General features: G+C 48.0%; 1 protein-coding gene across 1 annotated transcript; it reads right to left on the reverse strand.

Moving 5' to 3' along the window:
* Window positions 1–1,864: 1,864 nt before the first annotated feature.
* Window positions 1,865–2,425, reverse strand: LOC136526218 (putative serine/threonine-protein kinase-like protein CCR3). Its single transcript, XM_066518961.1, has one exon. It carries the CDS (start codon window positions 2,423–2,425, stop codon window positions 1,865–1,867), a length of 561 nt encoding a protein of 186 aa, XP_066375058.1.
* Between the last annotated feature and the right edge of the window lie 20,065 nt (window positions 2,426–22,490).

Genomic DNA, 22,490 nt, shown 5'->3' on the forward strand with positions numbered 1-22,490 from the left:
CTCTCCACCGATGTCCTTATAGAACATAGTATTGACAGTCCTCCAGTCATGCCCATCGGTGGGGTGCCTCATCATTATATCTTTCTTATGCTCTTCGCCATGCCAGCGCAACAACTTGGTTGACTTTACACATGCAAACAGCCTATGCACCCGGGGAGCTATAGGGAAATACCAAACGACCTTTACAGGACCTCCTCTGGTCTTGGTACCCTCATCTAATGGCCCTTCCTTATACTGTGGAGTTTCACACTTGGGGCACTTGTCCAAGTCTTTGTATTTTTCTCCACGGTACAATATGCAATCATTGGAACATGCGTGGATTTTTTCAACCTCGAGGCCGATGGGGCAGATCATTTGCTTGGCCAAGTATGTCTTTTCTGGCAACTCATTTTTTTCTGGTAGCATTTTCCTTATTATAGCTAACAACTGATCGAAGCCTTTATTGCTCAATCCATTTGTCGATTTGAACTCTAACAGCATGATGTCGGCTTTCAGTTTGCTTATTGGACAATTCCTATACAATGGTGTTTTGCCATCTTGTCTCATTTTCTCTAGCTTTCTCAGCTGTCTTTCACTAAGACATCCGGTCTCTACATTACGTAGCAGCTAAAAAATGCTATCATTATCCTCAGTGTCGTCAGCTAGCGTGTTCCTAAACACATTATTAACTGTGGCCATAGGTTCCGTGTTGACACCGAGTTCCTCATCAGCATCGTGGATGGCTACGTCAGGCATGTCCACACCATCATTGTTTTCCTGCAGAACATTCACACCAACCTCGCCATGCAAAGTCCATATCGTATAGTTTGGCATGAACCCCCTGGTAATCAAGTGTGATCGTATAGACTCAATTTGACGAAAGTTCCTATGATTCTTGCAATCTTTGCATGGGTAGAAGACAGGGTTCCCATTCCCAACATGGGCTTTGGCATCGATGATAAACTGGCTGACGCCATGCATGTATCGCTTGTCCGTTCAGGACAGATGCATCCACTCTCGATCCATCTCTGCACAAAAAAAATACTAAGACAGTAATTACAAAGAATTAATAAGAAATCGAGCTTCATAAACAACAATTGTAGCTCAAAAGTACCATTTTTGGAAAACATTATTGTACACTAATTATTGAAAAATTGAAATTGGTAGCCCTGGCCCTGTAAATTGAAAATCGTAGTAAAAAACAATTATTGCACAATATTGAAGAACAACTATTCTACTCTACTTCTAAGAACTAAATATAGCATCACATACTAACAATGATGATCTTGACCACCATGGAATAATTAGCTAGGAATTTAAATGTGTTCATAGACACCAACCTTTTGGATGATGGATTCACCACAATTTGAGCCTTGCACAAATGTCCAATTCGAAAAGTGCTCTCTAGAATAGAGAAAGAACTAGAACTAGAATCAAGCAATGTAGCCATCAAAACAAAGCTAATTAAGCAACAAAATCAAAGGAGTGGATGTTTGTTACTAACCTTAAAGCAAAAAGATCAAGCCATTCTTCAAAATCTAAGCACTAGCTTCATGGTGAAGAGCAGCCGCAACAATGGAGGGAAGGGCCCAAAAGCGCGCCTCTGTTCTCGGGATGGAAGAGGGGAGGAAGAAGAGGACGGCTGCAGCCTTTTTGTGTTGTAGGCTTATCACCATCGGCTCTTGGCTAGAACCGATAGTGATAGTGCCCAATCATTGTCGGCTCTTGGTTTAAACCGGCAATGATGAGTGCCCACCAAAACACTGCTGGTTCAAGCCACAAACTAGCAGTGATGTGATCCTTCACTACCGGTTTTAGCCCAGCCCCAATCATTTTTTCATTTTCAAGCTCATAACCGGCAGTGAAAGTACGTCACTGCCGGTTCTCACAAATTCAGCAGTGATGAGGCTGGTAGTGATGTGCAAATCTGGCGTAGTGCGCCCTCAAACTCCTCCAAGATGGCACGCTTCCCTGTCAACACCTCCAGCATCACCATGCCAAAGCTATACACGTCGCTCTTCATGGTGAGGTGGTGTAGACTGTAGTACTCGGGGTCCATGTACCCAACCACTCCGGCGATGGTCCAGTGCTCCTGGGTCCACGCTTGCCACTCCGTGAGCGATGATAGCCCGAAACCGGACAAGCGCGCTCTCCAGCTTGCATCCAGCAGGATGTTGGACGACTTGACGTCGCCGTGGATGATGGGTAGCACATCGAACGAGAGCATGTGCATGTACTCGACGCTGCAAGACATGTCCAGTAGGATCCTAATCCGCAACTTCCACGACAACATTACCAGGGACGGCGGCGACGATGGTGCTGCCCTGAGGTGGAGGTGATCGTACAGAGTGCCGTTCCTCATGTACTCGCTGACGAGCAGGCACTCATCATTTTTTGCGTAGTAGCCGACGAGGTTGATGAGGTGTTTGTGGCGGAGGTGGGACATGAAGGCCACCTTCGATAAGAACTCGCTCTCCTAGAACCGTAGGTCGTCGCACGGTCCCGACTCCCCACGCTTGATGGCCACCTCGGGCCCATCGGGAAGATAACCGTGGTACATAGTGCTAAAGTTGCCTGATCCAATCTTAGACTCTAGTGAGAAGCCCTTGGTCACTGCCTCCATTTGCGCAAAGGTGAACTCCTCGGTAGAGTCCTTGCACAGCAATCGCCATAGCTGCCGATGGAACCAGCTGAGCGCTCGCCACCCGTTCTGTGAGCTATTTTTTTTTTGTTTTTTTAGCCTTTTTTAGAATTTTTTTTCACCAATACATCCATGGAGATATGCTTTTAAAATCTGGACCCTCACTGCGGTGCCAGAGGAATCGGTGCCGAGCTTACACGTCTCGGCGTTAGAGCATTTGGCATTGGGCTTCCTCGGCCATGTCGGCGTCGACATAGACATGGCGGTGACATGGCAGCCACCTCAGCACCAGGATTATTGGTGCCGAGCTTGACGCCAAAATCTATGGCACTGAGGTGGTGTTTTAACCCAGAGCCCAACCTTTCTGGCCGATGCTTCTTCCTCTTCTTTCTCCTCCCTCTCGGGTTTTTGCTCTTCCTACTTCGCCCTGCCACACGAATCGGCATATTGGACGTTGAAAACTTTGATTTGATCCATAGGTATCCTCGCTCCCCTCCTACTTTTTTTTTGCATCAATTCGGTATATATTAGTCAGATTTTTCAACCTAAGAATCGTCATTACTTAGGGTTTCATGCAACTTTTAATATTTGTATTATACAACCATGGGATGCCAAGGTGTGGAAAAGCTAGCAAACCAAGGTAACATCAGCGCATGTTGTTATATTTTGGGTTTATTGTTGTGGATCAAATGGAAAACCCTAGGTTTAGGGTTTAATGTTAATTGCTTTCGGTTTTTAGAACGAAATTGGTTAAATTGTAGTTATGGCCGGATGACTGGAAATACCTTCAACCCATTGCCTCTGCCTAGTGGTGTTTTAGTGTCCATGTGCTTTTGCAGCGATCCTTGCATGGTAGCTAAGTCCGATGAAGAGGACATGTATAGACAGATGTATTGGATGTGTTCGAATTTTATGTTTGAGCCTACACTTCGTCAGCGTTGCATTAACGAGATGGTGAGAAATTGATGTTGTGTAATAATTATTTTGTGTCATATGAAATATTGCATGAATTTTTTGTTTTGTAACAATTGCATTTATTGTAGACCCCTCCACCGCTCTGTGATTTTGAGCAGTGGATCAACATGAGATCAAGGCTGAAGACAAGGAATGGATGCAGAAACTATTGCGGTGAGAGGTAGAGGATGAGGAGATGATGGAGAAGAGACGCGGAGATGAGGCTATAGAAAAGGAGCACAAGGAAGAGGAGGAAAGGAGGCGTGATGCTGCTTATAGGGAGGAGAGGGAGAAGAAGCTTGAGCGTGCACACCGAGCAAAAACAGCGATGGAGGAGAATCCTGATGCCCTGAGGAAGGAAAAGTTGTCTCATTGCACTCAGTAGTCTCCATGACTTGCTAGTTCTATGGTTTATTCATGAACAATGTTGTCTACTGTTAGACTTTTCATTGTGTTGTCATGTAATGCACTTTAAGTATGGGCATACTTAGGTCATGTACTGGGTTATTTAGTTTGTAGGCATATACTTCTAGTATTATTATGTTGTTTAATGTGTCATAGTATTGGACTTTTCATTGTATTGTTGTTTTCATTATCTATGATCATAATATTCAGTTTAATATTACGGACGTAGTGAAATAAGATCACGTATTGCAAATAAAACCTAATGAAGTAGGGCATTATATAATTCAACACGCACAACACATGAAATGACATGTGAGAACATATACCAAACTTGGGTACATTGGTCCTGAACTAAACCTAACATGCCTTAGGTAATTGAAGTGAACAACAAGCACACGAAATGACATATGAGAACATGTACCAAACAAGGGTACATAGTTTCCTCGACTAAACCTAACATGCTTTAGGTAATTAAACCAGACAACAAACACATGAATGTGCCATGTGAATAAGATAGGGTCATCCTAGTAGTGTGGCCACATAGCAAATTGTGTTGCACCTTCTCCACAGTAGCCTCCCATTATTGTTGTTGGTGGTGGCGGGGGTGGCGACGAAGGCCCCTTGTTCTTATGATTAGGGCATTTACAATATGGTTCATTGCAGAGTGGCTCCTGTGAACCTGCACCATTGTTGTTGTCGTCGTATTCGTCTTCCTTATAACCGCTGCTCACTTCCCTTTGTAGATCGAAGATATGGTCCTATAGATAGTATATGTACTGCTGATGCGGATAAATTGGTCGAGGATCGACCCACCTAGTGAACCCAAGTTTTCTTCAGACTCAGAAGACTACAATAAGTATGTCCTATGAGTTGTAAGGGTATTCGAGAAACATATTTAACAAATGAAATGTAATAGCAATTACCTATGCTCGCGGGCATTTGAAGAAGCGACAATGTCTGTCGATCCCCTCGGAGGACTCGATGTCGGCATAGTCATCTTCTGTTCATTGTAGCCTTAGCCTGTAACGTGTCGCACCTTGGTGCTAAGCTTGGTAGTGCCTGTAGTCATGATTCGCGTACGACTCGTCGTTCTCGTCCATGTTGGAGTCCAACAGCTCCCACTGTTCAATGTTGTAGTGGTGGTGCTTCTCCCAATAAAAAATCTTCCTGTTCTTCTGACGATCCAACCTGCACGTCATGTACACCATTGTTAGTGAAGTTTTTATATGAAGTAATACAAATTTATGAAGAAAATTTCGACAGAGTTTCCTTTGTTTTTTGATGCAAACCAAACAAAAATATGACACAAATATATGCATTCCATACAAGCACATTCATCTCAATCCATATACATGTGACCATATTAAAAGTGCACGTACATCATCATTACTTTATTTTATATAGGAACTAATGGAAATGGACTATAATGGGACAATTGAAATAGCAGAACACTTACTTGTGTAAGTCAACGTCAGTCGAGAATGGAGCCATTGGCCAAAGCTGTCTCACTCTAAATTGGCGTGCAACTCTATCTAGCAGGTGAAACTCAATAGCATAGAAGCAGATTAGAGGGCACCTCATCCTGTAGAAGTCATAGTTGCACCCACACATGTTGCTCAACCGAAAAGGAAGTGCCCTCTCTCCATCGTACGGCTCCCACGACACCTGCAACATGTCGAAACAAGATGTTAGAAGCTATACTAAACCATTTCAAACCAGCATGGGAAATAAAATTTACTTACACTAGAGGTCGTGAGCGTGTCTAGCTCATTCATGAACTCAATGTACGCCCGCTCTAACCTCGCATGCAGAACTCTAACCTAGTGATCTCATGAGGAGGATCTGCCACAACATCATGAGTCTGACAAGCATCTCCAACTAGCTCATTGGGGGTAGATTGAGCATCGGGAACCATAGAAGCAACCTCCACATCCATATCAGGTTCCAGGACGGGAGGGTCATAGTGTGCCTACTGACACATTGGTGGGAAAACTCATGAGGGACGGGATCAACTAACACTTGACGCACAACCACGTCCAAACTTTGGAACTGGCTCTTCATAGCCGATCTCACATAGTTCTACCACTGATCCACACACCCAATTAAGATCATCTTCCTTAGAATGTTGGGAGGGGAACCAAGGTGAAGTACACCTGAAAGGACCTAGGATGCCACCTAGAGGGGGGTGAATAGGCATTTCTAAAAATTAACACCTTTAAATGACGAAACGATTTAGTAATGGGAGTTTCCGAGTGAAAACTCCAAATCAAAGTAATACAAACCCTCACAAGTTAGCCAATGAGTAAATAAACAATATTAAATAATCCTAGGAGCCTAGAACCTACAGCACAAGTGTTAGAACACGGATCAAATAAATTCAACACTGAGCTCTAATACCGGACGTGTCCGGTATACACGTGTTCTGCAGAATAGCCCCAAACTTGCTGCTTTTTATTTCAATCTTTAGACCAACCTGTAGGCACCCACTAAAGATAGTGCCACATAGGTAACCTAAACAAGAGCAAGAGCAACACAAATATCAAATAAAATGCAAATTGAGACACAATATTTATTTTACCAAAGTTTGGACTCCATTGAGTCCTACTCTCCGTTGAGGGGGCTGTGGGCGACCCAGCGAAGGTCAGCCCTAGAGGGTACCATGAAGGTCACTTTAGATGAAGACTTTTCCAACTCCTTTTCCTCCTTCCACTAGTTGATTCATTCCCTTACGGTGGCAGAATCAACCATTACAAACTTTCCGAGGCATACCACAATCTCTCGGGTGCTCTCATGTGATGCCTAGCCATCTAGGACCAAAGTGTCCAAGAGTAACAAATACAAATCATGAGATTGACAATATGCACAAGTGCTCAAGTGATTGTATTGCTCTCTTTTTTGAATTTTCTCTTAACCCACAAATGGATTTGGCAATTGGGATGAATCACGCACTAAGAGAGGGTTGGAGAGTGTTTGTAAGGCTAAAAAACATGTATGTTTATCAGCAGAATTAGTAGCCTCCAAAGGTGGAGGCTTAGGGGTATTTATAGCCCCTTTAAAAAACTAGCCGTTGCCATACGTTCGGTATGACTTGCACTGCGGCAACGGTCACTGAGTTAAAGTATGCGACATGTTGGAACTCCTGACCCTTAGTTCATTTGAAAACTAGCCGTTGGGCTTTGGTCGACCATACCGGACACGTCTGATATGACCATGACAGTGAAGCGCAAGACGTTAGAACTCCTGATTGTCGGAACTCCCAACTTACGTCAGAACTCCCGACAAACCAATACGAGAACACTAAGAATTTTACCGTGGCTAGGCAAATATCGAATACATCCGGTATCAATACCGAATACCGGACGTCCGGTATTGCTAGACCAGCAAAAACAAGTTAGGTCTTTTGTCTCTTAAACACTCAAAACTCACATGGGTTGGCTTGAGCACTTATGAATGACTATCTATCAACATGATGCATCTCTCTTAACAGTATGACATTCCTATTAACTCAAATTCAAGTGTATAACGAATTTAAACCTTTTGAGTTGATCTCCTTCAACTGAAGTCGTGTATTCCAATCTTCATCAAGTGAGGGTGCCAACATGTCAACTTTGATCTTTTTCACTTGAGCATAGCCATCTTGAGCACATGACTAGATTCCATTCATCAAATAGAGATAATCCCAAATGTATCAAGTCACTTCCATCAATCACTCCAATAGTGATTTGATCCTCCACATCAATCTGACCATCATAGCTTGATTAGTACCTCAACTAAATGCAAGTACTTGCTTCTTCACCCTAGCTAGGTTCTCCAGCCACCAAGCCGTTGCTTGCCCTTCACCCTTGCTTAGTACCTCGGAACCTTTCCTTGCCATCTTCACCATCTCAAGCCATCAAGTCACATCTTGTGTTGAATCATCCATTCATTTGTATTGTTATCTTTTTCATTTCAATTTAGCAACCTTCAAATATGAGGCCATTCCATATGCAATCCCTCATGTCTCATTAATTAATTCTTACCATGCTTGCTTTCACATAGTACATGAAAATCCCACAATAAATAAGCCTTTGCATGAATTTCATTTGCATTGTTGTCTTGTGCATGAACTAGATTGTTTATACAACAACACATCATTTTGGCTTTATACAATTTAATCAAGTATCTGTGAGATAACCAATTTCCTATCCAACACTTAGTGAATATGTTAGATCTTTAATCGTGCCGTCGCTTGCCCTTCACCCTTGCTTAGTACCTCGAAACCTTTCCTTGCCATCTTCACCATCTCAAGCCATCAAGTCACATCTTATGTTGAATCATTCATTCATTTGTATTGTTATCTTTTTCATTTTAATTTAGTAAGCTTCAAATAGGAGGCCATTCCATATGCAACCCCTCATGTCTCATTAATTAATTCTTACCATGCTTGCTTGCACATAGTACATGAAAATCCCATAATAAATAAGCCTTTGCATAAATTTCATTTGTATTGTTGTCTTGTGCATGAACTAGATTGTTTATACAACAACACATCATTTTGGCTTTATACAATTTAATCAAGTATCTGTGAGATAACCAATTTCCTATCCAACACTTAGTGAATATGTTAGATCATTAATCGTGTTGTCATTCAATCATCCAAAACCCACTAAAGGGCTAGATGCACTTTCAATCTTCTCCTTTTTGGTGATTGATGACAACCCCATTAAAGCTTACAAAATGATATAAACATTTTGGCTTTTAGATTCAATGATTTATGAGAGGCGCCCCTTAATATGTGCCATATGAATAGAATTCAATCATGACCTCAAATATCAATTTGCACATACTAAAACACATAGGAAACTCCCCCTAAATCATTGCATCCGTAGGGTACAAGTGTGTCGGGTTCATAAACCCGGGGTCCCTCGTGGACCGGCTTCACCAGCAAAGGCTTGGCCTGATAGACGATGTTGCGAATGACACGCAACTCCTGGGCTTGCCCAAATACCTAAATGACAGGCCAGAAGGGAGATCCGATCTCTGACTGGAAGGCCACGCTAAGGAGGAACAATGCTCGCTTTTGACTCTAGCCCGTCTCTCCGACCGGAAGGCCTGGCCAAACACCGCTTCTGACTCCAACCCGCGTCTTCGACCGGGGATACATCAAACCTCTGCTTATAGCTCTCTGACTGGCACAGTCGGAGCCGACTGGGACCAACCGACTAGGGACGCCCGTTCGGTGAGGACCAGGAAACGGAGGGAGCAAGTAAGGCAGGGCACTCAAGTCAACTGCAATACCGAGGTCCATACCCTGTACACCTATAGGATAGTACCCTACAACCTTCCTGGCATGTCAGAACCCAAACAATGTTGTGGGCACCGACATTTTCCCTATAGTGTTGTGGGCGCCATCAACTCCCATACCGGACAAACACGGTAAGGCTCCCCCCACATACCTCTGGGTCTCAATAGTTTTGTGGGCACCAGCATTTACCATACCAGGTGAACATGGTAAAACCCCCTATATACCTCTAGGCATCAACAGTATGACAGGCATCGACGTCTGCCATATCAGAAGAAGACGACGCAACCTCCCACATGCATCTGACATTTATAGTGTTATTAGCGCCTACAATCATCTTGTACCAGATGGCGTGGGCAACAAGACTTAGCATACGTACACTCTCCCTCTCTCACTTTTAAGGCCGTCCCCTTCATCTATAAAAAGGGATGCACTCTCTCCCAAAAAGGGATCTCTTAGTTCACTTACATTGATTCACCCTTTGTAGCTTTAGACACTCTAAAGCTATACAGAGCACACGCTCGAACACTTAACATATAGAGGAGTTCCCATCACTCTTGGCCCTTTAGACCAGAGTCCGACCGGACCTCTTGTACCCCCATCTTTCTCCCTTCCATTTGTAACCCCACAGCAAACTCCGAGCACTTAGGCTCAGGAATAAAGTCACTGATAGACTCAAACTAGACATAGGGCACGTTGTCTGAACCAGTATAAACCCTATGTTATTGAGTGCTAGGCCACTTCCGATCACAACGTACAACAAAACTATAAACATTTATGTGTTGGTCACTTTCTACACCGACAGTTGGTGCCGTCCATGGGGAAGACACTGTACATTTGCACTTTTGGTGATTGGATGGCCCACTTTTCCGCCATCTTCGCCATGGCGGGCTCAAGCGATACGACTCGCTTCAGCTTGCTGGAGTTTCCCACACTCCCACCTGTGATGATGTGGGTTCCACCCGTCTTTGAGCCATCCCAAACCGTCCTCTTCGGAAGCCTAGACTTCGTTGCCGACTGACTCGGCGTACTACATCTCCACGAGCAGGCACTTGTTCCGACACCTGTCGGAGGGGCGCCCTCCATCGGCTCCAGGACAGACGATGACTTCAACAATGAGGCACCTACACTTCATTTTGAGCAAACTCTCTGCTCAAACTCCGCTGTGAGTAACATACATGCTGTTATTTACTCACTATTTACTATCTTTCATCAATTATCCGGAGGGACCACGTTGTCCATACCACAACAGCCATTCGATCGGTCCCCCTATAGCCTCGTGTCCCCTGTGGACGCATATGCCCAAGGGCTCCAAAAAATGCTAACGCCACCTCCTCTCACATCTGAATTCATGGGGATGGTGAGCTATGCTCCCACCTATTTCTATGAACTCATGGATGATGAGGTTGAGAGCGACGGCTCCAGCATCGGCAACATGGCACCTAGCCATCATCTGTCCTAGGAGTGCACTATGGTGGACGCTCTAGGATAGCTGCCAGTGGTAGTGGAGTCCTTACAGACTCACACCCCTCTAGACCCTCATGCGGGGGCCCTCGCGCTTACACAAGAGCATTGCGAGGAGCTACGACAAAGATAGCAGAACTAGCCGCCACCTGCGCCCGCATGCTCAACGCATCACGATGCGCGACATGTGCGTAACCCGGTAAGCGGCGCCTGGGGTCATGCCCGCTAGGTCTAGCATGACATCATGGATGGGGGGAATGATCCCCCATAGTTCACCCGGGCTAGCTAGAACATTGCCACTGCGGCAATACTTCTACATGATGTTCCCGAGCCCATCGACCCCCAGGAGCGGGTGGTCCACCGGAACCTCCGGGCGCTGGTGGAAGCTGTCGCCATTCAACAGGAGGAGAGCTCTACATCACGACTCCGACTCATGCCCTCTCTCCCCACCAGGGAGTGGGGATGCACCAAATGCATCGCTCCATCTGCTCACCACTACAGCTGCCAAGCGTGGCACAGGAGGCTACAGCTGCGCTATGGTCTGACCTAGCGCCTGCTCCACGTCGACCACTGGTATGCGAATGGCTTGGTCTGAACCAAGACACTCGCCGCGTCATCAGCAACCGGCATCAAGCCTAGCATGATGATGACATCCATCGGGCGATGGTGAGGGAGGCGACACAGGCCCTAGTCAGACCATCAAGGGGAGCAGTGAAATGTGCCCTAGGCATGATTGCCAGCCAGACGATCGGAGTCCTAGCCCGGATGGCCCAAGACCATGGGCCTTTGGCCGACACATCCAGAGAGCGTTGTTCCCACACCGCTTCCTCTGCCCACCAACATCGCCAAGTACACTAGGGAGACAAACCCCGGTATATGCCTTAAAGATTTCTGGCTCGCCTACCAAGCTGGAGGGGTAGATGATGACCATTTCATCATTTAGTACCTCCCCATCTGTGTGGGGGAACACATTCGAGCATGGCTCAAATTCCTCCCGCATGACAGCATCCACAACTAGGCGTACCTCAAGAGGGTCTTTGTTAGGAACTTCCAGGGGATGTATGTTCGCCCTGGAAACTCCTAGGACCTCAAGAGCTGCCAGTAGGAGCCCAGAGAGTCCTTATGGGATTAAATCTGCCGGTTCTCCCAACGATGCAACTCCCTCCCTAATGTCATCGACATAGACATCATCAGCACCTTCCTCTCTAGGACAACTTGCGAGTCCCTGATCCACAAGCTTGGCTGCCTGAAGCCCCAAACCACCCGCGGCTTGCTCGACGTCGCCACAAACCATGCCTCCGGTGAGGAGGTGGTCAGAGCAGTCTTTAATGGAGGCCAGGACAAGGGCAAGGCCAAGCGCGAGGACCAAGACGAGGGCCCCTCCACGTAGAGGGGCAAGGAAAACAAGAAGGATCAGCGCCAAATGACTGACTCTACGTTAGTCACCATAGCTGGCCATGCCAGCAAGCAGCCCTAGTAGGGCCTGCCCGACCACTTAAACAAGCTTATGGATAGCCTATGCACCAACCATGCCTACCCCATCAAACACCTCTACAAGGACTATGAGATCCTCAAATGTTTCCTGCGATAGGCTGGTGGGCCAAAAGAAGGAGACGGCAAAGAGGCGGTAGCCAAGAAAGGAGGCACAATGGGCAAGGATGGGGTCAGCTTTCTCGACCCTGAGGAATGCATCATGATCTTTGGGGGATCCGATGCCATCTGCTCCAAGCGCTAGCACAAGGTACGCTACAGAGAGTCATGCACCACTAAGATGGCCGTCCCATCCTTCCTTAGCTGGTTGGAGTCTCCGATCACCTTCGATCAGAGGGACCATCCCTCCCATGTTGCCAGACTGGGATGCTACCTGCTCGTTGTCGACCCCATCATCTACAAGAAGTGTCTCACCAAGGTGTTAATAGACGGAGGCAGCGACCTTAGCATCCTCTACATCGACACCCTAGATGCCATGCGCATCTCCCGATCAGAACTCTGCCCAGTGGGCTCTCCCTTCCACGGTGTGATCTCGGGAGCGCAGGCATATCCACTCGGGCAGATCAACTTGCCCATCACGTTTGGCAACCGATCCAACTTCTGATCGGAGGTCATCACCTTCGAAGTGGTGGACTTCCTAGGGTCCTACCATGCCATCTTGGGGTGGCCATGCTATGCCAAATTCATGGCAATCCCCAACTACACCTACCTCAAGCTAAAGATGCCGGGACCGAACGACGTCATCACCATGGGTAGTGCCTTCTCGCATGCCTTCAAGTGCGACCGTGAGCATTTTGAGCTCGCCACCGCCGTCATCAACTCATCCGAGCTCCCACGACTCAGGGAGTCATCGACCCCAATAGTCCCAGACTACAACAAACCAACCTCCTCGATGGCCTTCCGTTCGCTTGAGGAAACCAAGGCGGTGGGAATCGATCCTACTGACCCTATCAAGATGGTGCGGATCAGGACCCAGCTCCTGGCCAAATAGGAACGCGAGCTCCTTGACTTCCTACACGCCAATCATGATGTCTTTGCATGGAAGCCTTCTAACAAGCTGGGCATACCGCGGGAGGTCACCAAGCACATGCTGCGCCTCATCCTAGGTTTGAAGCCTACCAAGCAGTGCCTATGTCGCTTCGACGACAAGAGGCGTAGGGCCATAGGCGAAGAGATTGCCAAATTCCTAGCAGCCAGATTTATCAGAGAGGTATTCCACTCTGACTGGCTAGCCAATACTGTTCTTGTTAAAAAGAAGACCAAGAAATGGAGAATGTGCATTGATTATACTAGCCTCAACAAAGTGTGTCCAAAGGATCACTTTCCTTTGCCACACATAGACCAGATAGTTGACTCCACCTCAGGATGCGAGATCCTCTCCTTTCTGGATGCCTACTCAGGCTATCACCAGATTGTGATGAAAGAGTCTGATCAACTCAAAACCTCATTGATCACCCCGTATGATTCATACTGTTATGTAACCATGCCTTTCGGTCTGAAGAATGCTGGCGCCACCTACCAAAGGTGCATGCAGCAATGCTTCACTGACCAAATCGACCCGCTCGATCAGCCTGATCAAGCCAAGCGGCCAAAACCAATAATCGATGTCTATGTCGATGACATAGTGGTCAAAATGGCTCAAGCTTATGACCTAATCGCAAACTTGGCCACGACATTTGCAAACCTTCGAAGGTTCAACATCAAATTGAATCCCGAGAAATGTGTTTTTGGGTTTCCAAAAGGGAAGCTGCTTGGATACATTGTGTCCGAATGTGACATCGAGGCCAACCCCAAAAAGATCACGGCCATCTCCAACATGGGCCCTGTACACAACATCAAGGGCATACAAAGGCTCATCGACTGTCTAGCTGCCCTAAGCCGATTCATCTCCTAGCTCGGTGAACAGGGGATGCCACTCTATAGGCTCCTCAAAAAGATGGATGCCTTCGTCTGGACTGAGGAAGCTTAGCAAGCTCTAGAGAGCCTCAAAGCGTCACTGATGTCGGCCCTAATCCTCATCGCTCCCGAATGGGGAGAACCCCTTCTCCTCTACGTCGCTACGAGCAACCATGTGGTGAGTGCTGCCCTGGTCGTCGAAAGGGAGGAGCCAGGACACCACCTTAAGGTCCAGCGACCCATATACTTCATCGGGGAGGTACTCACCGACCCCAAGGTCTGATACCCCCAGGTGCAAAAACTCCTATAAGCCATGCTAATGGCGATCCGAAAGCTCCTACACTACTTCACCGACCACAAAGTCATGGTCGTCACTTCATACCCGCTCGGAGACATCATCCACAACCGTGATGCCGTGCGATGGATCTCCAAGTGGGCACTTGAACTCATGGGCCACGACATTATGTATATCCCCCATATCACTATTAAGTCTTAGGCTCTCATAGACTTTATCGCCGAATAGACGGAGGTCTAGCTACCGACCCTGGATGTCACCCATGAGTACTGGACAATGTACTTCGATGGGTCTATAATGGTGCCTGGCTTGAGGGCTAGAGTGGTTCTGATCTCCCCGGATGGGAGTAGGCTCCACTATGCCATCCGCCTCCACTTCTTGACCTCAAACAATGCCATGGAATACGAGGCCCACATCAACGGGCTACGCATCACCATCGAGCTCGGCGCTACGTGACTCTACATCCACGGTGACGCAGAGTTGGTCGTTGACCAAGTCATGAAGGAGTCCTCCTACAAAAACCAGCTCATGGTAGCATACTACCAGGAGGTGCGCTAGCTCGAGGACAAATTCTAGGAGATCGAGTTGCATCATGTCCCCCAAAAGGACTCACCTGCTCATAGTGGTCAACAAGTTCACCAAGTGGATAGAGGCCAAGTCCATCACCAACATCCACTCAGAAGAGGTGGTCAAATTCTTCCTCGACATCATCTACCAGTTCAGCATTCCTAACTATATCATCACTGACCACGTGACTAACTTCATCGGGAAGAAGTTCCTGGACTTTAGTGATGGATATGTCATCTGGATCGACTGGGCCTCGGTTGGACATCCACGTACTAACGGTCAGGTCAAGCGTGCCAATGGCATGGTCCTCCAAGGACTTAAGCCACGCATCTTCGACTGACTCAACAAGTATGCCAGGTGATGGGTTGTAGAGGTCCTAGTGATCCTCTAGAGCCTAAGAACGACCCCAAACTGATCCATAGGGTTCACACCCTTCTTCCTGGCCTATGGAGCTGAAGCAGTGCTACCCTCTGACCTCGATCATGGCGCCCCAAGAATGAAGGCTTTCGACAGCAACCGAGCCACAAAGGCTTAGCAAGACATAGTCGACCTGCTCGAGGAGGGCCACGAGATGACCGTAATTTGCTCCGCTCGCTTCCAGCAAACTCTCCGTAGGTACCACGAAAGGAAGATTAGGGGGAGGATCCTCGAAGTTGGTGATCTCGTACTCCAGAGGACCCAATCAACGAAGGAGAAACACAAACTCTCTCCACCATGGGAAGGTCCCTATATGGTGATTGAGGTGATCCGACCGGGCACCTTCCGACTGAAGGATGGCAATGACAACATTCTCACCAACACTTGGAACATTGAACATCTACGCCGCTTTTCCCCTAAATTCGGTCTTACCACTTTTTATTCAACACTTGCTCCTGTAAAGCACCCCAGCCTAAACACTTTCAGCCCGGGTCGCTCAAGGGCTCCATGAGGGTACAAATACTAAATACTACCTCTCTGTTTTACTCTCACATGGTAAAAACTTTTTGCCCGAACGAAAGGGCATCCCATTCCTTTGATTACCCTATGTGACTTTGTTTTTACTCCCAACCAAGCGCACCCCGCCATGACCTATGGTTACGAGCAGTCGAGCCTCGTGGGCCATGCCTAGGTTCTTAAAAGTTGTAGCCTACTGAATGAACAGGTAGGTGTGAAAAGGAAAGGATAAAAACAAAGCTATGCTAGGATAAAAAATAAGGAATGGATAGTGATTCCATCATAAAGCAAAACTAATGTATTCATTGATATAAAAACTGTTCACACGGGGGCTCCCCCATGAACTTAAACAATTACATTTGCTGACTACTTCTACTCCAAATGCTACTGTGGCCAAATACTCCAAATCCTCATCGGCATTAGCTGATGCCAAAAGTGAGGCCATGACACATGCCGCCGGACATAACCACCACCGCAAGGGCCCCACCTGGTTCCGCTCCCTCAACTTTGGTGAGCACAATGGGTACCTCAAGGATGTCGCACCCATAGATGCTTAGCAGAAGAGCATGGAGCTCCTGACCTTCTCATGCAGCCGAGGCAGCTCCTGGATAGGGACGCTGCCCGCCGAGGTATGGCGACCATGGCTAGAGGATGTCTCATCAAACTTTATGAACTAGCCAACCTAAGCAGCTACAAGGGCAAAACCTCCCACCGGCGTAGTCCTGAGCGTCTTCCCCTCTAACAAGACTCGCCCAGAGAAGATTCGATAGAAGGAGTCCACGCATGGCTCCATCCTGATGAAAGCCTCACAGATGATGATGAAGCCGGTGACATGCAGTACCCTCCAGTGCGCCACCTCCTTCAGCGGAAGTGGCCCCTTCTCAGCGAAGGCGGCCAGTACCACCCCATCTACACTAGATGACCTCCACCTCGACATTGCGCTCTGAAATCATGAATGGATCTGTGAGTTCTCCTTTCCCTCTCGCTTTCCCTATTTAAAGAGGAGATGCAGCAGTTGAGGAGGGGCAAAGGATTGGGGCGAAAAAACCCTCTCCCATCTGACATTCAATGCGGATGGGAAACAGCGGGATGTGCCCTGACTAATGGGATGCACCCTGCCCGATGGAATGGCACCTGGTCAGATGGGATGTGGACTGGGTATGGCCCACCACTACTACACATCAGGAGCAACAAACAAAGCGCCACCACGCACAGGTAGCCCTCCGCCTTCCTAGGCAGGACTTGGAAAGGCCCAACTATGGGATCTCCGCCCAGGAGAGACCATCGGGCTTCTTGAGTCGATCGGATGGCTCAGGCAAATGCCAAGAGATAGGTAAGGAGCAAAGGGATGCCCCATGTAGGTGAGCCCTGAGTGGCCCTTGCCTAGAGTGCCCTAAAGTAGACATGGTCATCTCAACCTTCTCGTTCGATCCTAACGTCCCGTCAAACCCACAGAATCTCCATCGAGGGGAGTCCAGCGGGGCACTCGGGTTGGTCTCTGGAACGACCTAGGCATCTACTGAGTTGCAAGTTAAGGAGTAGTGGAATATCACATGAGGGCTATGCCGACCCTGTCACGAATGATGAACCCGGATTTCACTCGAACGTGCCTGTTAGCGAGCTCATTGAGCGCGTCACTAGAGCCATCGAGGCAAGCGACGTTAGCTCAGCCCCTCTAGTTGCGAGAAACCATGGATGGGGTAACGCACAAAACTCAACCGATCCCTACCAAGCACAATGGGGCTCAGGGGCTCAAAACACCCTAAACTACCTTGGCTGCAGCCAACACTAGGATCCGCGAGCTCCATCTCGCCCGATCCCTAAACTGCCTCGGCTGCAGCCAACGTTAGGATCCACGAGCTCCATCTTGCCTGATCCCTAAACTACCTCAGCTGCGGCCAACACCAGGATCCACGAGCTCCATCTCACCCGATCCCTAAACTACCTTGGCTGCAGCCGATGCTAGGATCTGTGAGCTCCGTCTTGCCCGAACCCTAAACTGCCTCAGCTACGGCCGATGCCAGGATCCACGAGCTCCATCTTGCCCTATCCCTAAACTACCTCGGCTACGGCCGATGCTAGGATCCACGAGCTCTGTCTCACCTGATCCCTAAACTGCCTCGGTTGCGGCCAACACCAGGATCCGCGAGCTCTATCTCGCTCGATCCCTAAACTGCCTTGGCTACGGCTGATGCCAGGATCTGCGACCTCCATCTTGCCTGATCCCTAAACTGCCTCGGCTGCGGTGGATGCTAGGATCCACGAGCTCCGTCTTGCCCAATCCCTAAACTACCTTGGATGCGGTCAACGCTAGGATCCATGAGCTTCGTCTCGCCTGATCCCTAAACTGCCTCGGCTACGGTCGATGCTAGGATCCACGATCTCTATCTCGCTCGATCCCTAAACTGCCTCGGCTATTGGCCTGATCCCTAAACTACCTCGGCTATGGCCGATGCTAGGATCCATGAGTTCTGTCTCGCCTCATCCCTAAACTGCGTCGGCTACGGCCAACGCCAAGATCCATGAGCTCCATCTCGCCAGATCCCTAAACTGCCGCGGCTACGGCTAATGCTAAGATCCACGAGCTCTGTCTCGCCCGATCCCTAAACTGCCTCGGCTACGGCCACCGCCAGGATCCACGAGCTCCATCTCGCCCTATCCCTAAAACTGCCTCAGCTACGGCTGACACCAAGATCTGTGAGCTCCGTCTCACCCAATCCCTAAACTGCCTTGGCTATGGCCGACGCCAGGAATCGCGAGCTCCATCTTGCCCGATCACTAAAACTGCCTCGGCTGCGGCTGACGCTAGGAGATGCCAGGATCCGTGAGCTCGCCTTCGTCTCACCCGATCCCTAAAAATACCTGCCTCACGCCCACCCACTGATAAAACCCCCTAGGCGATTCTGCTCGAATCACTCGAGGGCCCGGGGGCTACACCCGATGAAAAAAAACTTCCCCCGCTGGCAACATAAAAAACCCCCAGATGATTCTACCTGAATCACCCAAGGGCTCAAGGGCTACACCCATGGGTGCGCTCGAGCGCACCTGCCATCAAGACAAAAATCCACTAGACAATTCTACCTGAATCACCCAGGGGCTCGGGGGCTCCTGTCGGGTTCATAAACCCAGGGTCCCTCATGGACCGGCTTCACCAGTAAAGGCTCAGCTTGGCAGACAACTTTGCGAACGACACGCAACTGCTGGGCCAGCCCAAATACCTAAACAATAGGCCAGAAGGGAGATCTGATCTCCGACCGGAAGGCCTCGCTAAGGAGGAACAACGCTCGCTTCCGACTCTGGCCTGTCTTACCGACCGGAAGGCCTAGCTAAACACTGCTTCTGACTCTGACCCGCATCTTCAACCGGGGATACACCAAACCTCTGCTTATAGCTCTTCAATTGGCACAGTCGGAGCCGACTAGGACTAGCCGACCGGGGACACCCGCTCGGTGAGGACTAGGAAACAGACAGAGCAAGTAAAGCAGGGCGCTCAAGTCAACTACAATACCAAGGACCATGCTCGATACACCTACAGGACAGTACCCTGTAACCTTCCTGGCATGTTAGAACCCAAGCAGTGTTGTGGGCGCCGATATTTTCCCTATAGTATTGTGGGTGTCATCAACTCCCATACCACACAAACATGGTAAGGCTCCCCCCACATACCTCTAGGTCTCAACAGTTTTGTGGGCGCCGACATTTACCATACCAGGCGAACATGGTAAAACCTCCTACATGCCTCTGGGCATCAACAGTATGGCAGGCACCGACGTCTGCCATATCAGAAGAAGATGACACATCCTCCCACATGCATCTAACATTTATAGTGTTATGGGCGCCTATAATCATCTTGTACCAGACAGCGTGGGCAACAAGACTTAGCATACGTACACTCTCCCTCTCTCACTTGTAAGGTCATCCCCTTCATCTATAAAAGGGGATGCGCTCTCTCCCAAAAAGGGATCTCTCAGTTCACTTACATTGATTCACCCTCTGTAGCTTTAGACACTCTAAAGCTACACAGAGCACACGCTCGAACACATAGCACATAGCGGAGTTCCTGTCACTCTCGGCCCTTTAGACAGGAGTCCGATCGGACCTCTTGTACCCCTATATTTCTCCCTTCTGCTTGTAACCCCATAGCAAACTCCGAGCACATGGGCTCAGGAATAAAGTCACCGACTGACTCAAACTAGACATAGGGCACATTGCCTGAACTAGTATAAACACTGTGCCATTGAGTGCTAGGCCACTTCTGATCACAACATATAACAAAACTACAAATATTTACGTGTTGGTCACTTTCTGCACCGACAAAGCGTGTGTGACAAAATAAAAATCATGATGCATATGACATGATATATCACATAAGAATAAATACAATGCATCACACCATACATTTTCAATCTAAAACATGCATGGTCCTTATGAAAGTAAATACATCATATATATCACACACATAGCACTCACCACAAAGATTTCTCAAGTACATAGATAAAGCTCATAAGCTGTCTCATCTCAACAAGATATAAAAAGAAGATATCACTTGAAAAGACTACAGCTACAGTACATATCTTTAGGTACAAAAGATAAACTCATAAAGCACAACCCTGAAGCTTTAATCACTAATTCTCCCCCTTTGTCATCCATCACCATAAAAGGTCTAACAAAAAGAACTAAGCACAAAGAGGGGCTGCTAGCTATATCTAATCACTAAGATCACTCATCACCATCACCATCACCATCGCCATCGTCATCTGAATGTGGAACACCGGGTGGGCGAGAAGAACTCTGACCTGGGGCACCACGACCTCCATAGAACCCCTGACCACCAAAGTCGTAGTCACTGGTCGAGTGCCCGAGGCCACTACCAAATATATCCTGCCAAAGAGCGGAACCAACCTCCTCTCCAGCACTGGGACGTGGCTGCTGCTGTGCTTGCTCCTAAATCTACTGCTAAGCCTGGTGGCACTAAAAGAACTCAGCAAACTATCTGTCGTACCTAGTCTACTGCTGCTCCTCAGTCTTAGGCTCACTGGCTGCCTCATCTGTAACGTCCCGCCTCTATGAGGCTAGGCCTGCTTACATCTGGCAGCTTTTCTAGGACATAGACTGCCCTCACAGACCCACACAAGTCTTTTCTACGCACTTTGTCCTCACTCATGCGCACCCGGGAAAGATTTCTTGATCGGTCACCCATCTTAAAATTGCTCTAGGCCAAACACACTTAACCTCAAAGTTCTTTAGAGATTTGCTTCCAGAAAAGAAGTTGCAACTTGTTGGTATAAGTATCCTATTAATCTTGTTAAGCCCTGGGCTGGGATGTTACATCCTCACCCCCTTAAGAGACCGATGTCCTCATCGGTCAATCCCAAGCCAGGAACGTCCCCTCTTGGCCACATCCGTGTGTCCAGTGCCAGTGCATATGCCATGCTGTGTGACCACTCTAGGACCACTCTAGCCATGCGAACCATGCCTGTGCAACTACAACACACACGCCTGTGAAACTACGAGAGTTGGCTCTGATACCATTCTGTAACGTCCTGCCTCTATGAGGCCGGGCCTACTTACATCTGGCAGCTTTTTAGGACATAGACTGCCCTCATAGACCCACACAAGTCTTTTCTACGCACTTTGTCCTCACTCATGCGCACCCAGGAAAGATTTCCTGATCGGTCACCTATCTTGAAATTGCTCTAGGCCAAGCACGCTTAACCTCAAAGTTCTTTAGAGATGGGCTTCCGAAAAAGAAGTTGCAACTTGTTGGTATGAGTATCCTATTAATCCCATTAAGCCCTAGGCCAGGATGTTACATCATCTGATAGTGGAGACCTAGGAGGCTCAAGCTCAAGTCTAGCAGCAATCTGCTTCAGAGTCCGAGTGTCCTTCCTCCTAGCCTCTCTCTCCTTCTCCTACCTAACATGTATGTCCCTACACATCCCAATGATAGAACTGAAGAATCTATGGATGGGCGAGGGAGGACTACCACGACGTGAAGTAGGATGAGAGTGAGAACCACATGGCATAGGGGAAGCTCTTCCTGCTGCTGCACCACCTGCAGGTGCATCTGCCTCTTCTACTGCTGCTGCTCCCCCTGGACCTACTGGAGGTACTCCAATCTCAGGCAGATCTACAACTATCTTCAAAGCCTTATGAATCTTATCATACTCAAAGGTATGCCATGTGACCTGCTCAATCATGTGCATTAAGTACATAGCAAAACCATAGCCCTTGAGGGGCCTCTCTCCAACACTCCTAATCTCACACCAGATGAAGTTGAATACACTAAAGAGTCGTGCATCTGGTGCCATCCTATGGAGTAAGTTTCTAGAATAGTCTACTATGTTGCCCTTGTCTCCACTCTTACAGTCAATGGTCTTCCTAAACATCCTATCTAGGTATCTATAGGTAGGGTGAAGACCTAGAACCTTCCCCACTTCTCCTCTCTCACCTCCTAGTGGATACATGTAGGTGAGCTGCCTAGAGGTAGCACCTACTCTAAGTGGATCCTGTCTCTTTGGAGATCATCCTCTGAGAAGCCAAGTAGAGCTGTAAAGACATCATAATTCACACTATACCACTGG

Source organism: Miscanthus floridulus, chromosome 19 (genome assembly GCF_019320115.1).
Source record: "Miscanthus floridulus cultivar M001 chromosome 19, ASM1932011v1, whole genome shotgun sequence".
Taxonomy (NCBI): Eukaryota; Viridiplantae; Streptophyta; class Magnoliopsida; order Poales; family Poaceae; genus Miscanthus; species Miscanthus floridulus.